General features: G+C 34.7%; 1 protein-coding gene and 1 pseudogene across 1 annotated transcript in view; both read left to right on the top strand.

The window, feature by feature from the left end:
• The window catches only part of LEKR1 (leucine, glutamate and lysine rich 1), a 240,862-nt gene that overhangs the window by 149,532 nt on the left and 73,389 nt on the right, over positions 1-17,941 (top strand). The window contains exon 7 of the mRNA XM_008008604.3: positions 17,399-17,480. Coding sequence (XP_008006795.3) covers positions 17,399-17,480 — 82 coding nt within the window. The remainder of the gene's footprint in view (positions 1-17,398; positions 17,481-17,941) is intronic.
• LOC119625756 (Krueppel-like factor 3 pseudogene) lies at positions 15,096-16,025 on the top strand (annotated as a pseudogene).

The following is a 17,941-nucleotide window of genomic DNA, read 5'->3' as shown; positions in this document are numbered from 1 at the left end:
GGTTTGCCAGTATTTTATTGAGGATTTTTGCATCGATGTTCATCAGGGATATTGGTCTAAAATTCTCTTTTTTTGTTGTGTCTCTGCCAGGCTTTGGTATCAGGATGATGTTGGCCTCATAAAATGAGTTAGGGAGGATTCCCTCTTTTTCTATTGATTGGAATAGTTTCAGAAGGAATGGTACCAGCTCCTCCTTGTACCTCTGGTAGAATTCAGCTGTGAATCCATCTGGTCCTGGACTTTTTTTGGTTGGTAGGCTATTAATTATTGCCTCAATTTCAGAGCCTGCTATTGGTCTATTCAGGGATTCAACTTCTTCCTGGTTTAGTCTTGGGAGAGTGTAAGTGTCCAGGAAATTATCCATTTCTTCTAGATTTTCCAGTTTATTTGCGTAGAGGTGTTTATAGTATTCTCTGATGGTAGTTTGTATTTCTGTGGGGTCGGTGGTGATATCCCCTTTATCATTTTTAATTGTGTCGATTTGATTCTTCTCTCTTTTCTTCTTTATTAGTCTTGCTAGTGGTCTGTCAATTTTGTTGATCTTTTCAAAAAACCAGCTCCTGGATTCATTGATTTTTTGGAGGGTTTTTTGTGTCTCTATCTCCTTCAGTTCTGCTCCGATCTTAGTTATTTCTTGCCTTCTGCTAGCTTTTGAATGTGTTTGCTCTTGCTTCTCTAGTTCTTTTAATTGCGATGTTAGAGTGTCAATTTTAGAGCTTCTGCACAGCAAAAGAAACTACCATCAGAGTGACCAGGCAACCTACAGAATGGGAGAAAATTTTTGCAATCTACTCATCTGACAAAGGGCTAATATCTAGAACCTACAAAGAACTCAAGCAAATTTACAAAAAAAACAAACAACCCCATCAAAAAGTGGGCAAAGGATATGAACAGACATTTCTCAAAAGAAGACATTCATGCAACCAACAGACACATGAAAAAATGCTCATCATCACTGGCCATCAGAGAAATGCAAATCAAAACCACATTGAGATACCATCTCACACCAGTTAGAATGGCGATCATTCAAAAGTCAGGAAACAACAGGTGCTGGAGAGGATGTGGAGAAATAGGAACACTTTTACACTGTTGGTGGGATTGTAAACTAGTTCAACCATTCTGGAAAACAGTATGGCGATTCCTCAAGGATCTAGAACTAGATGTACCATATGACCCAGCCATCCCATTACTGGGTATATACCCAAAGGATTATAAATTATGCTGCTATAAAGACACATGCACACGTATGTTTATTGCAGCACTATTCACAATAGCAAAGACTTGGAATCAACCCAAATGTCCATCAGTGACAGATTGGATTAAGAAAATGTGGCACATATACACCATGGAATACTATGCAGCCATAAAAAAGGATGAGTTTGTGTCCTTTGTAGGGACATGGATGCAGCTGGAAACCATCATTCTTAGCAAACTATCACAAGAACAGAAAACCAAACACCGCATGTTCTCACTCATAGGTGGGAACTGAACAATGAGATCAGTTGGACCCGGGAAGGGGAACATCACACACCGGGGCCTATCATGGGGAGGGGGGAGGGGGGAGGGATTGCATTGGGAGTTATAACTGATGTAAATGACGAGTTGATGGGTGCAGCACACCAACATGGCACAAGTATACATATGTAACAAACCTGCACGTTATGCACATGTACCCTACAGCTTAAAGTATAATAATAATAAATAAATTTAAAAAAATAAAATAAAATAAAATATTTAAAAAAAAAAAAAAAAAAAAAAAAGAAACCCCGACTCTACTAAAAATACAAAAGATTAGCCGGGCGTGGTGGCGGGCGCAAGTAGTCCCAGCTGCTTGGGAGGCTGAGGCAGGAGAATGGCATGAACTCGGGAGGCGGAGCTTGCAGTGAGCAGATATCCCACCACTGCACTGCAACCTGGGCGACAGAGCGAGTGGGCGGCCCGTCTCAAAAAAAAAAAAAAAAAAAAAGACTTTACCTTTATTAAGTCCAGTCTATATCCAAAGCAAACGTACAGTGTAGATCAGTGTTCTCTGTACTTTTAGGATGTTTTCAGTCTTCATATCTAGATTATGCAGTTGTAGATAGACTCTTCTAAAAGGCAGTGTAATTGCAGAGCAGAGAGCTATTTTTATTTATTTATTTATTTATTTATTTATTTATTTATTTATTTATTCCTTTCTCTCTCTCCTTTTACAGACAGGGTCTTGTTCTGTCACCCAGCCTGGAATACATGATCATAGCTCACTGTAACCTCAAATTCCTGGCCTCAAGCATGAGCCACCATGCCTGACTCCATATAATTTCAAGACTAAATTAGGGTTTCATTTTTGCTGCTGCTGTTGAATAGATTCACACCATGGATAACACCCAAGCTGTGATAACAGAGAAAACATTTTGAAAGGCTATTATATTTCTCTTGGTTGAAACCATTTAAAATCAATAGGTCAGAAGTGGACAGGATTATTAGCCCTATTTTCAACTAGCGATGATAAATACCACTTCACTACGTACCTATCTGTGAAGGGTACCAGGTTAGTTTTTTTGTTTTTTGTTTTGTTTTGTTTTAACAACCAACAATCTTACTCGTTCCCATATCAGAGTCCCCATATAGAAATTGTCAAAACATTTAGAAACGTGTTCACAAGTGTACTTCTTGCTTTATCCACAAGTATCTTTCTGGTGAACTGATTATACCAACATATTTTTCTTCCCAATTCACCTGGCAAAAGTATTTACAGTGGTTTAGAAAGACTATAGAACTACCAGTTCAGGAAAGGCAGCAAAGTTTCCATCTCAGATTTTGCAGTGTTTTATTGCAAAGTAATTATAACTTTCTTCTTGTCTCTAGGGTCCACGAGGGACTTTCCTGATTTTCCCACCTCCAGTGCCCCAAGCCTGCCCCTTTGCTCCTTTCCTACTACCTATTTCCTACTTGTTATAACCTGATTTTATCTCTGCCTACTATCTATTAACCTATTCACTAGCTTCTAACCACAATAGATATTCCCATCTATTGACCTTGGGCTGACCATGTCCTGGAACTGATTTCATTTTTTCAGCAAGTATTTATTGGACATCTCCGGCATGCCAGCCAATGGGCCTTCTCTTCACTTTGACTTCTAGTCTGCAGGTGTCCTTCAACTCTTCATGGGTCTTCACAAGACTTCTCACCTCCTAGCTTCACACTGGTTTTATGTACGGGTACTCTTAACTTTAGTGATTCTCAACAAGGTATTTTTTTGTCCCCTGTAAATTTCTCTAGTTCCAATTATGTTCCCATTCAAATCCTTTTGTTTGGCTTTACTTTCTCTACCATCTTATGACATTTACTTTCATAATTTTAATGAACTTCAGCCATCTTCTTAATCTGCTTTCTTTTAAATGCATGCCTTACTTTTGTTATTAGCTGATTTAAGTCTGTAAGATTTTGTTATCTTGATAATTATCATTCATAGCTTTTCCAGCTTATTAAAGTCTTTTCGGATATCATGTTAACCTTTTAAGAAAAGGAAAAAACAATACATTACAGTGAATATCTTCTCCCCAGATAAATCATCAGGTTAACATAATGGATATAGTATTTTAGATTTTCTTTGGGCAAATCAAATAAGGGCAGACTGATACACCACTCATCTCCTCTTTCTTTTGTTGTTTTTAAGAAAATAATTGTTTAAACAATATATTAGAAATCACTTAAATTCACTTTTTGTTATGAACTTTCTAAATGGCTTATTTTAATTAATAATCGTAAGTTCAATTCTAAGCATTTGCATTGTTTATATACTCCTTCCTATAAGCCATTTTACCAGCTTCTCTGCAGTTGTAGAACTAGCTTTAAGTGTTAAGTATCACAATAAAGTTTCTTTTGTAGTACTAATTGAACATCTTCCTTTCTGTGTTCCTGGCCTAATTCTCTGCCCCACCTTCTATCCCACCACCCTGCCTTTTTTTCTTCACATAGTTCAAACTCTGTACTATCTATTTCCCCTGAATATTGCAATCCCTTCATTCATTTCACTTGAATTTCTATACTGTGTCCTTTTATTATCCATGCCCTTTGTTGTTCATTATTCTTTCTTAGGTTCTCTCTCCTAAAAAATGGGTTAGCATATTATCCTTTTCTTAAACTAACATGAAATATATATTTTACACCTGAATTTTTTAACCTGTGCTGAATATTATATCACTATTGTGCTTCCTTATAATATACTTTAAAAGCTGTTCTAATATTTTATATTCCCATATTTCTTACTTTTGAATTCACTTTTAGAATAAATTTTATCTTTCTTCATTTCAAACTATGTAAATATCTCTCTGTTGTGCCTTTCAACCCCCTACCTGTGTTCTCTCCAATGTGGTATTAGTTGAAAGCATGCTAAGCCAAGAATCAGAACATGATGACCCTCCCACACATTAGTCAGGTGACTCTGACATGCCATTTAGCCTTAATGAATATGTGTCCACACCTAGGCAATGAATGGATAGGACTAAGACCTTGGAAGGCCCTTTGGGCTCTGATATGCTATGATTCTTATTCTAACTCTGATGCCATTTTCTTGTTTCCAAAGTTAAATAAATGCTCATATTTTTCACATTTTGTTACTTTTTTCCTTGTAAATCACCATTGAAAAGTTTCAACTTTGATTCAAATATATGGTTTTCGTTTGTTTGTTTTGTTTTGTTTTTGAGATGGAATCTCACTCTGTTGCCCAGGCCAGAGTACAGTGGTGCGATCTCGGCTCACTGCAACCTCCACCTACCAGATTCAAGTGATTCTCGTGCCTCAGCCTCCTGAGTAGCTGGAATTACAGACATGCGCCACCATGCCCAGCTAATTTTTGTATTTTTAGTAGAGAAAGGGTTTCACCATGTTGGCCAGGCTGGTGTCAAACTCCTGACCTCAGGTGATCTGCCCTCCTCAGCCTTTCAAAGTGCTGGGATTACAGGCGTGAGCCACAGTTCCTGGCCCAAGTATACGGTTTTTGTGATCATTGCTTTTCTACATGAAAAACTTTCAACTTTGTTTTCTCCACATTTTCCCTTTATTTCTGTCTTGAAATAGAGAACAAAAATTTAAATACATGTGTTAATTCTGGTGAATATAGTTTAATAGCCGTTTAAGAGTAAATAATGAGCTATCAATAATAATCTAACTCTTAATGCCAAAATTTGATTTTTTCATAGAAAAGCCAACATATACAGCAAAAATTTGAAGATCAAATTTTTTGTTTCCTTTTAAAGATTTATTTACCTAAGTTCTGTAATTTTATGTTTAGCTCACACTAATAACTTCCAAAATGCACAATTTATCTCAATTATATAATCCTCTCAGAGGTCATTGTGACCCACAGTCAGTCTACTTAAATGATTTTCCTTCCACCTGCTAGAATAAAATGTCCTTTACTTTTTGTCAGCAGTCACAAATATTGGAAGACAGAGTTCAAATAAGTCACTTCAGCATTCAGCTTATTTTTAATATTCTTCCTTAAATTTATTTTACCAACTTTCAAATTTATTCCAAGTGAAAAAACTTTTGACTTTTTTATTTTAGTAAGCTGTTAGGTATAGTAAATAACACAAATAATTTAATAAAATTATTTTGCATATAACATTTTTACATCCTAATTGAATTTTTTGAAACATCTTTATAGAGATAAAATTCACAAATTACAAAATTCACCCACTTTAAGTATACAATTCAGTGGTTTTTGGGATATTTGCAGAGTTGTGTGACCATCAGTATAGCCAAATTTTAGGAGATTTCTTTCACACCAAAAAGAAACTTTGTGGCCCATCAACAGCCACTCCCCTTATACTCCTGCCCCTTTCCAACAATCCTTAACTCAGTTTCTGTCTGTATAGAGCTACCTATTCTGGACATTTTATACAAATAGAACCATATAATATGTGGTCTTGTATGTGGCGTCTTTCACTTAGGATAATGTTTGTGAGTTTCATCCATGTTGTAGCATGTGTAAGTACTGCATTCCTTAATTAGTAGCTTGTTTAGTAGCTTGTGACTCAAGTCACAAAATGAGTGTGCCATCAATTAGGATGTAAAAATGTTATATGCAAAATAATTTTATTAAATTATTTGTGTTATTTACTGTACCGAACAGCTTACTAAAATAAAAAAGTCAAAAGTTTTTTCACTTGGAATAAATTTGTAAATTGGTAAAATAAATTTAAGGAAGAATATTAAAAATAAGCTGAATGCTGAAGTGACTTATTTGAACTCTGTCTTCCAATATTTGTGACTGCTGACAAAAAGTAAAGGACATTTTATTCTAGCAGGTGGAAGGAAAATCATTGGAAATCAGTTGGAAAAAATATTGAACTGGGATCCAAACACTTCTGCTTTCTAGTACTGTTTAAGCCTTTTATAGGCCCTTAGAATAAGTTATTAACTTCTTTGACTCAGTTACTTCATCTGTAAAGTGGGAATATGCTAGCTTTTCTTACCTACCGTAATACGTTAGAATAGGCAAGATAAAATGTAGGATCACCTAAAGGACTATATATTCAAATGTATTTTAAAGTGACTTTCCTGGTGTGATAGCAAACCAAATGATTATATTTTGTATAAAAGCATTCACATTTCTTTAAATACTACTTTAATTTCAGAAGAAAACTATACATTTTAATATCTCTTTGCCCAAAGGTCTACTCACCTTGACTTGTTTATTTTCTAGTCAGCCTTGATTAGCTGTAACAGTAGTCTGCCTGCTCTTAGAAAACATTACTGAAGAAGGGAGTGCCTTTGTTTAATTCAGGAGTCATCTGTTTGTATGGCAGATAAAGTCTATGAATGCAGATCCACTAGGACCTTACTTGCAAGGTCTGATTTTCAGAGAGCGCTCACTATGGGGACTTGACCAGCTTTTACGATTCCTTTTGAACCATTGAACTTTAGTTGGAATAATGTGACCTTGGCTTCAAATAAAAAGGGAAAGTGCTGATTTTGCAAACAGAAAACCAAGGAAATTTGTTATTATTTTTAGTTGTATTAAATCCAACAGCCCTTAAAAGAGACCAACTTGATAATTGATGACTGTGGGCTGCTTTTGTGCCCAAAAGTAGATGGACAAAAAGTTTAGCCTGATCTCTAGACAAATTGCAAGCCAGATAGTATAAACTAAAATTCTCAGAAATCTTTTTTAGAACCTGATCACCATGGAAATGTAAGTCTAATAAAGGGATCTCCTGTAGAAGCCATTTGATCTTTGATCACTGGAGTCATCTAAGATTATTTTTGTTTTCTTGCCTTTTCATTTGCTCCCAACATTGAGCTTTCATCTAAAGATTACCAGTGTTTTATGTATCATCTCCATTTTATTAATGTTTGAATCATAGAGGAATTTTCTATAATGATCATAGGCATCTACTCCTTATAATGGATGTCATTCCTCTGAGACTCCTTTCTCTCCTTTGAGATAGCTATAATTCTGGTTCAATCTCTGGTCATTTTTCATTTTTGCCATTGCAACCTTCTCTCCTTGTTCTTTACCTCCAACATCATTTTCTTATTCTAAGGCTAGATTTTAGCCCTATCACTTTATTTGCCTTTTCTTTAACTGTACCATAGGACCTTGGGAATAAATTTTAGACCTCATGTTTTAAATTTTATGGGTTCTGATCTTTGCCTGATTTCCTAAATTCACCTCTCTCAGATAGTTTTCCCCTTTCATTCTTTCTCCCATTATATATACTTGTAGCCTGAGGTGTCTGTATCATCCCATCCCAATATTAAGTCTCCTCCTGCTCATTCAGATAACCAGTTTCCAATTTATTTAGTCATTCAGCAATATTTATTAGGCATCTGTCATATAATTAACACTAGGCTTGATCAGGAACAACTATGATAAATGTTCTGTCTTCTGTGTCATACATGGCTTCTATACTAATCATGATTCATCCTCAGGGAAACCTCAGCTAAGCAGTGAATAGAAAGGAGCTTTAATCTGCCCCTTCCCTAACACCTACATGGGCACACCCTCCCTACACACACAGACACTCTTTTACACATGGACTCACCCAGGCACAGAACATACCTGCTGCTCATGGACATTTACAGATCATCCACATTATGGGCTGACAGCATGAATAATAGTGACACTGTCTAAATGAGGAATTAATGATCTCTCCCCATACTCCCATCCTGTGGTCCAATGTCTCTTACCTCTTGGCAGCATCTCTAACATCTCTCTCCCACTAGCTAATCACTGGTACTATTTTAACATCATTAAAATAATAATTCCCATGAGTTCAGGTAGATTTTTTACTATAATCTAAATAGCAGCTGACATTCACATACCACTTGAAATATGTCAGCCATAGGTACCCCCTTACGATCACCCTCCTGGGTTAAGCACTTTTATTATCTCCAGTTTACAAATGAAATTACTAAGGCCTAGAGGAATTCAGTCATTTGCTGAGGGCTACACAACTACTAATCAGCAGAACTGGAACCTGATTCCGGAACTTTACTGCCAGATTTCTGCTGCCTAGGAGCACCAAAGCATATACATTGTTATCATTAATATATGCTTCAGAGTGACCTACTATATCAGGCCACTTCCAGCCTGCCTGATAGTAAACATAAGCTTTTATGTGGGGAAGGCAGAGAGGTCTAGAGGAAAGTGGACACCTGATGATGGCTTACAAGAGCCATCCATGGCTTACAAGATGAGTTATAAGATGGGTATGAGTATGTTTAGTATTAGGCTACTTCAATATGATGGTTTTTTTGTTTTCCCTTACCAAAATAAGTCATGTTCACTATTGATTAGGAAATTCCAACTTTCAGATAGAATTATAAACATTTGATGTGGATCCTTCTAGACTTTATTTTTTGAATGTATATTTTTATAAAATTGGGATAAAAGAGTTTTATTATCCCTACCCTTCCCCCCTCCTATTCTCTCTGTTATGAAATCTTTCCAAGTCAAAAATATTCAAAGTATTCTGTTGTTTGGATTAATCATAATTTATTTGATCTTACCCTATTATTAGATAGTTGTTCTCACTCTTTTTATTAAAATATTACAATAAACATCGTCATAATTAAATTTTTACATATCTCTGGGTATTGCCTTAGAATTCCTTTAGTCACAAAACTGTAAAACATGTTTGTGTTGTTTTGTTGCTTTTTACTTTTATATTATGTAATTGTGCTGTAGAATTAATTCTTAAGACTGCAATTAGTTCAGAGTAGTTTTGTAGCATGAAAAGACTCTTTAGAAGATAAGGAGAAAACTTGTCTTTTGCCTATTTTACTGCCATCCTAGCACAGAGAAAAAGTGTGCAGAAAGAAGAGTCCATACTCTGGGTGTCTAAAGATACACTCCATCGCCTTCAGTTTTGCACAGAATTAGCCCTGCATACAGGAATATCTGTAAGCATGATCTCTGATTATGAAATACACTGATTCATTAAAAGAAGTTGATGTTTATGTAGTTATGTAACACTATTGGAAAATGTCCTAAATATTATTAGATCTAAACTTCTCTTTTATTTATTAATTTACTTTATTATTAACCCTACGTCTTTTCTTCTTTATTCCCTAAATGTTTTCAGCTAATATTCTGTTGATTTCATTGTAGGTCTGTGTCCCTTCCTACTTTGTTTACTCTAGGCTGTCCATATCCATTTTGTGGTCTTGAAAAATCTTGTTATAACTTATAAATACGTGTGATTGCGTGATTTTATGCAAAATTTGAAACAATAAAATACTGCTGTAAAACATTCAGAAAAGTTTCTAAATCCATCAGTATTATTCCTATGTTATAGATAAAGTATTATATTCATTTTGCCAGTCTAGAGTGGTTAAATAATATAATCATGATAAACATACATACACACACACACACAAACTGGAATTTTAAAATTCCTTTCTTATCCTTTCATAATTTATCAGATTTTATAAGTCCCTATAAATTATAATTATCTTCATGTTATATTGGGTTGTTTTAATATTCAGATAAAAAAATACAGTAGAAACTTAGAAGCATTTTTTGCATGAACAATTCTGAAGTAAAAGTGTTGGTCGTTAATATTAGAATGTAATTCATTTATAAATTTTAAATATTCTGATTATCTCCTTAGCTCAATTTAATCCACTCTCCCCTTCTGTCCCTACACACAGCAAAATAATTTTCTGATTTTAATGTAACTACATCTGTATTGAATTGCATCTTTTAAATTATATATCCACATCTATTCTAGCATCTGATTTATAAAATCTCCATATACTATTTTAGTCCCTTCTGGGATAATGCAGGAAATGTTAAATGTACTTCAAGAACACTTGTTTCAAAATAGATGTAAATTAAACCTCTAAAATATAAACCCTAAAATGAAATGAATTATCTAACTGGCTGTATTACCACTTGAACTTTGAAAAATGTTTGCTAAAGTTAAAATATGTTAATTTGACATTGACATAGTTAAGTACTTATTAAAGAATTTCTTCTATTATTGGTATATATTTTTGCATGTGCAAAGGTTTACTCTGAATGCTCATTATAAAATTTTAAATGAGGTATTACTTTTGTAAAGGGCTCATCAAACTGTCATATGATAATATATATGTATAAATTATATCTAATGCAGCAGACTGATTTTGTTTATTCAGGTCAGTTATATTTTATTAGAAATCTCACAATTTCAATCATGTAATTAACTAACCTAACTAAATAAATAATTTAAAATAGTGAAAAAATAAAACAGATAAATAAAAATTTAAATAGTGAAAAAATAAAACAGATTTTAGTTTAAATGAGTTATTAATTTGTTATTTAAAAGACTAATTTATCATTCACCAAGGCCAAATGAGGCACTTGATTGTAATTTATATAAGGACAAATATATCTGAATGATATTTATACACTGAATCTAAGCAGATAAAATAATATTGTATTTTAATAATAAAATAATTTAAATAAAATAATTTAAACTTAATTTAAATAATTTAAACAGTGAATAAAATAATTTAAAATAGTGAAAAATAAAATAATTTAAAATAGTGAAGAAATAAAACACTTTAGTTTAAATGAGTTATTAATTTGTTATTTAAAAGATTAATTTATCATTCGCCAAGGCCAAATGAGGTACTTATTATTTATATAAAGACAAATAAATATATCTTAATTATATTTGTACACTGAATCTAACTAATATGAAACCTAGCTACATAGAGTAGGTGTTTAATAAGTGTCTATTGAAATAAAATAACAAAATAAGAAAGTTACATTTTAATGCCAAGACACATACCAGATAGTATCAATGAAAACTGCAGAACTGTTTTTGTTTCATGTACTGTATTTTAATCTTAGGCACTTAATTCTAAACATGTTTGCTGACACTCTTATTTCTAAAGTCTGCAAAGTTTTATTCATTCTTTCAATGATTATTTTTTAAGCAACTTCCATATCTCAAGCACTATGACTATAACAGATAAGGTTCCTGTTCTTGTGAAACTTACATTCTAGTAAGTTTACATTGAAAGGATTAAATGAGTGTAAAGCACTTAGGATATAGTACCTGGTATATAGTAAGTATTCCATATTTATTAGCTGTGATGATGATGATGATGGAAGACACCCATATATAGATGCTATTCGAAGCCACGAAACTAGATGAGATTATCTTGGGAGATAATGCAGGTAGAGAAAAGGGCCAGGGACTGAGCTCCTTGTGCTTCCCAGCATTTAGAGTGAATCTAAGAATAAGAATAATCAATAGAAACCGAGAAGATAGCCAGAGCATTGCCAACAGAGAGAAAATAACTGGGTCACATGCTGCATAATGTTTGAATTTTATAAGAATAGAGAATTAAATTTTGAAATTGCCAATATAGAGCGTCATTCATCACCTTGAAAAGAGCTGTTTCTGTGGAGGAGTGAAAAAGAAAGCTCAATTGAAATGGATAGAAAAGAGACTGAGGAAAAGGTAAATCATAAAAGGGGAGTCATGAATGGCCAAGAAGTATAAGGTGAGGTGCTCAGCTCCAATAGGAAGCAGAGAACTGCAAGTTAAGCCAAAAACACTACTTTGTATTCTACAGATTGGCAAAAATTAGAAAAATAGCTGTTTCTAATGAATATTAGCTGCTTGTAATGAATGTTATAAAGCAGGAGCCTTTATTCAGTGAGGTGGGAATGTAAGGTAGCACCTCCATTTTGGGAACCATTTGGCAGTATTTGTGTGTATGCCCATGATCTCATACTTACACCTAATACTGCCGTGGAGACATACTGCAGACAAACTGTCCTATAAGTACACAAGAAGTTGGGTAAAAAACTTTCGTTGCAGGATTATTTGTGGTGACAAGGTTTCAGGTAACCTAGGTTCTATCACTATGGGACTGGATAAGTAAAATGTGGTATGTGCACATGATGAAATATTATATAGCAGTCAAGCAGAATGAATCATATCTACATGTAACTACATGGATAGGTCTGAAAAAACATAATGTTGACTAAAAAGAATAAGAGTTAAAATGAGACTTGTAGTTTAACCTGATTTGTGTAATTTTTAAAACACCTTCAAAACGGATAATGTTTTCATATGTAAGATGCAGGTTAGAAGGTAGACATTAAATTCACAAGCATAAATGCTGTCTAGAATGGATCATTCCCAAATGAAAATAAACATCTCAGTTTCACCCATATTAAAAACAAAACAAAACAGACAACCCTCCTTGTTACCGTGTTCACCTCCAGCTGCAATTCAGTTTTTCTGCTCCCTCTTCATGGAATCAAATGGGTTGTCTTTAATTGCTGTTTCAAACTTTATCTCCCCACCACCCTCCAAAAAGCTTTCTTGCCCTTTTTTGTTTGTTTTCTTTTGTACTTTGGGCACATAAAACAGAGTCGATTAGACTCTATAGTACAAAACATGCTATCATCCTTGAACCATGCCAGCAACGCCCCTCTCTAATTAATATACCTATAAATTTTTTTTAACAGAAAAATAGAATAATACAACGTGTGTGTACCTATCATCCATATTTAACAAGTTCTAACATTTTGCCATAGTTGCACTATAGATTGTTAAAGAAGGAAAAGACAATTAACATTTCCATTTTTACTCCTCCCCATACAAAGATAGCTACTGGTGACACCAGGTCCAAGTGCAAAAACAACATGTCCTCAAGGTAAGAAGTGATGAGATTCAGGGCAAAAGTGGAAGAGTAGCCTTAATGCCACCACCAGTAATAATAGCTAACATGTGTGTGTTACTCCCAATGTACCTGCAACGATTCCCCTTCTTTCCATATATTAAGTGATTAAATTCTCACAACAGTCCTGTATGAATGTGACTATTTTACAGATAATGAAACTGGAGTGCCTAAAGTCATACAGTTAACAAGAAGCAGAGCCAGGATTTGAAATTAAGCAATCTGGCACTCTAAAGAGCTCATGCATGACACCTTTAAACTATCCTGTCGCAACCAGTGTTGAGTTCTTGTTTTTCCTTGTCTTCAATTACCTCTAAAACAAAAAAGTACAACCTTCTATTTTACATTTAAAAAAAAATTTCCCTGTTCTCTGGGTGCCAGTTCTTCTGCCTGCTTGTTCATTATGCTACTTTAACCTGAAATCATTTTCCTCCATATAGCACTTTGAACCAGATTTTTAAATGTTTTGTATTTTCTTTATCCAGTAAGTTTTAAGTTTGAAATATCTTTCCACTATATAGGTTTTAGTTATTGTTTTCTCAAACATTATACTAACTTAATATGTCCTCCAAGTGACTATAAAGTTGCATGTCAGCCTATAAAATAGCTAATTATGAATGCCTTTTATGTTTGTGGTTTCTAGAATCCTTTAGGAATAGCAGGATTCTCTTAAATGACTGATTATCCCAAATCTGATGCCTGTGTAATGCTATCCAGCAAACAGCTGGCTTCATATGAAGAGAGGCTAAGAACTCTTTTTGTCTTGTTCATTTAAAATCATTTACTTCTTATTTAATATCTGCGAAGAACACAGTCACATCATAGTAGAATTTGCTGTTGTAAATTTTAGATTGTTTCCATGGGTTCTGCCTTACATCTGCATGGTGTTTAAAGCCAAGACTTCCTTTATTTTTGTGGGCATTTAGGGCCTTATGCCTCACAATCCAATGTCATGCTGAGTGACAGAAAATTAAAGTCGAATTTCTTTATAGAGAAGGACTGGGCAGAACAATAACTTATTCAACAACTCCTTGCCTCAGAAACTGAAGGAGCTGTTTTGTGCAGGTGGCTTAATCTCTCTGCAGCTTATCCTGTGTTTCTTTATTTATTAAGGACAGGAACTGGGCACTCTGCTTCTAAAAACAAAAGGACCAGACTAGTCTACAGGAACCTATAGTGAACTAGTAGGATGTATATTTCATTCAGAACAGCAAAGCTTTGAATTAGCTGCCATTTTTACTGTCTATTATTCTACTAATTCTCAGGTAATTGAAAATTAACTGCATAAAATCCACATATCAAGTACCAGTTCTTTGAGGTTCATTTTAAGATAAATCTTCCTTTTAATTTATAACTGCATTTAGAAGTAATAACATAAAATGTATCATATGGGTTCAGACCTATGCTTCATCTAGTTTAGGATCATATCCTGACAAAAGCACCAGGGGCCATTTAATAGTAAGGTGTGATTGTTCTCTCTGATGAAATCTTCTCATAGAATCAGTCACAGTAACACCATAATTGTATTAATATTTTTATTAACTATAATATATATTTAAGCTTTCTAAAACTAAAATCCAAACCACCTTTTGGAGTTAGAAATTTTACCAGTTTACTATATATTTCATTGTTAAGTAATTTTTTTCATTTGTCTTAAGTATACCTCTTTAAGGATTCTGGGAATATGGTAATAGATTTGTAGCCACACTTACCACACTTTTATGGACAAGTATCATATTCTCTTGCAGCTTTTATATTTCAAGAGTTTATATTTCAAGTGTGAGAGAGGTAAGAACTTTGGGATCAGGAAGACCTAAGTTTGAATTGTGGGATTTAACTAGCTGAGTGACCTTGGATAAGTTAATTACTCTGATCCTTAGAGTGTTCTTAGTAGTTGTGACTCTACATGAAATTATATGAAATCAATAAAACCTAACAAGTATGGGTCATCTACTCTACACCATTACCTAATAAGTTTTTTCAGACCTGGGAAGGCTTGTTGCATGGAATACAGATGGAACCAGTAGACCTCATAGTAAACAAGTGGAGTTCACCCCATTTGGCTGGGAATTCTTCCTCTCTGAAGTTCCCATCCTTGAACTGGAGAGGCTCTCCAGGGCTGAGCATGCCTTCTTCTAGCCCATAATGAAAAATACTCACTCCCTTCTCTGGGCATGCAGCCCTTTGGCGTGCCACTGTCCATGCCACCAGTGATGGCAGCTGCCTTCTCCTGGCACAGAATACAGAGCCTGGGGATCCTGCCTGGTGGTGGTACGGTCTGCCCCTTTATGTACATGAGTTACCTCCAGCAGCCTCTCATTGTTTCCTTGTTGGAGGAAATGGAAAATTCAAATAGTAGCATGCAAGTACCTGTAATTGAATCATATAAGAAGCCTATACCACAGGGAAAAAAAAAATTGAACCTGTTATCAAACCACAGAGGACAGATTATTATCCTGAAGAAATGTCACCCCCCTTAATGAACTCAGTGCCCACCCACAAGCATTGTTGCAAGAAAATCTCCCTTAGGTCATAGTGGGAAGAGACCTTTACTGGTGGAATCCGTGGATAACTCAAAGGAAGCAAAGGATACACAGATGTGATTATGACATATGCAACAAAGTATACACTAAAAGTTTCCACTTGAAATCATACAGAAGAGCACACACAGGAGATAAACCCTACAAATGTACATGGGATGGATGCGTATGGAAGTTTGCTCTGTCTGATAAACAAGACATTTCTGAAAACATACTGGAGTCAAATCTTTTCAGTGCCTGGACTGTAACCACAGCTTCTGTTCTGACCCTCTTGCCTTCCATAGGAAACGCCATATGCTAGTCTGAATGCCTTTGTCTCCCACCTCAACGTGACTCCCTACTCACCTGGCTCTTTCTCTATCCTCCTACCATTATCTAACACATTTTTTACATGTACATTTTAAATTTGATTCAGCTGGTCTGATCCTCTGAATTTATATCATCCAAAACTTCCATATGGTCAGTAGCAGATACTCTCTAATCCTCCCTCTCTTTACCATGGGTGACCTAAAAAATGAGAACTTTCTTTTAGGGATGCCAAGCAAACTCTTCTCAGAGATAGATATATTTAATGTAATAAGAACAAGAAAACATGTAAACTAAAAAACAAAAATTAATGTATGTAAAAGCACTGGATGAACAAAGGTTTATACAAATGTCTGGTAAACACTAATTAAATCATTTGTTTAGGGTGAATTTATTTTCTAATTTAAGGAACTAACTCTTTGTAAAATAAAGTTAAGAATGCAGATTTATATAGTTTTATGTATTTGTATGGATGCATAAAGATTTTAAAGTTTACTATTGAAATATGTCACTGAAACACCTGAACAGATGGAACATAGAAATTTTACAACTCCAGTGTTTTGAACATTTTTTTTCTGAAGAAACAAACCAGTCTATCAGTTTCTTTTACATTATAACTTACTCTCCAAAAGCGTACCAGCAAGGGCTGTCACTGGGGGTGGGGTTCAGATCACAGTTTCCACGCACAGGACAATGGAAGGACTCAGATAATTCAAGCCATTTGTTTTTTCTGCTATAGTTTCAGTTCTGCATTCACACACTTGTTAGACAGGGCTGCTTGAATAATCATCCTCAAATACTGCTTGCGTTCCCCAGTTAAAGACTCTATGGAAGCCAGTTTCCTGCTTGCATTCTCTTGGTTTTGAAAGTCACTAAAATGCCTTTTAGATGCTACCCAGAGTTAACACGTTCTTTACTGTGAGCCTGGCACATGATTTGTCTGTTTTAGTTCTGGCAGGAAGACTCAGCCATGCTTCTCAGTTCCAGACCACAAAAGTGAGCTCAGGCAATCAAGTGTTTTAGAAACAAGACACATGATCAGAAATTCTTATGTTTATCAGCTACATATATTTCATTTGAAAACTTTAGTAAAATTTAGCCTATTAGCTGTTTGAAAATCAGCATGGTGGTGGGGGCAGAAAGAGGCCAACAAATTGGGCCTGTCAAAACCCACTAAGTCTGTGGGGTGTTAGGATGGGGAGGGCTGAGTAGTCAATGACAAGTTGCATATGGACATACAGGCAAAGTGGAGTAAGCAGCTGCCTTATTCTTCAGGAGCTGACTAGCAACATTAAAAGAATATGGTTTACACTATGAAAATATCTGGACACTTGAAATGTACTAATCAGATGAAATACATTGTGTCATTTCAGATTTGCAATGTCTAGTAGAGGCACTTGGAGTAAAACTTCAGAAGGCAGTGACAGAGATGGACAACTATAAAGAAATGCTTATGTAAGATGAAGAACATTAAACAACTTGTAAGATAACAGTGCTCTGTAGATGTGTCACAAAATGGCAGGAATTAGAAATGACAAGAATTATAAAGACCCTGGTGTGTTCTCTGTGATTCTTTAGGCAGTGATTTACTTGTGTGGGTAATAGTTTACTGCTGCTTTTCTTGCCCACTTTGCTGGCCTAGATTATATATTGAAGAACCTGTAAAATATTTTTAAATGTATGGAGGATTTCTTTCAGTAAGAAACTTACCTATCCATATATAAAAGTTTTCCCTGATAGTTCAAATGCAGTAACTTAATGTGAAACAGTCTTTGAACTTTTTTCTTATCTTTGTTTCTTTATTATCTCTCCACAAGAAACAATATTGAAGTTGTATCTGGAAATTACTAATTTTAGCTTCAAAGAGAGAGTTGAGTACCTTTGAAATGCTGAAGTACTTATGCTTAAGTGAGAAA

The sequence above is a fragment of the Chlorocebus sabaeus genome, chromosome 15, assembly GCF_047675955.1.
Source record: "Chlorocebus sabaeus isolate Y175 chromosome 15, mChlSab1.0.hap1, whole genome shotgun sequence".
Classification (NCBI taxonomy): domain Eukaryota; kingdom Metazoa; phylum Chordata; class Mammalia; order Primates; family Cercopithecidae; genus Chlorocebus; species Chlorocebus sabaeus.
The sequence above is the reverse complement of the archived record's forward strand: the minus strand, read 5'-3'. Positions and strand labels throughout refer to the sequence as shown.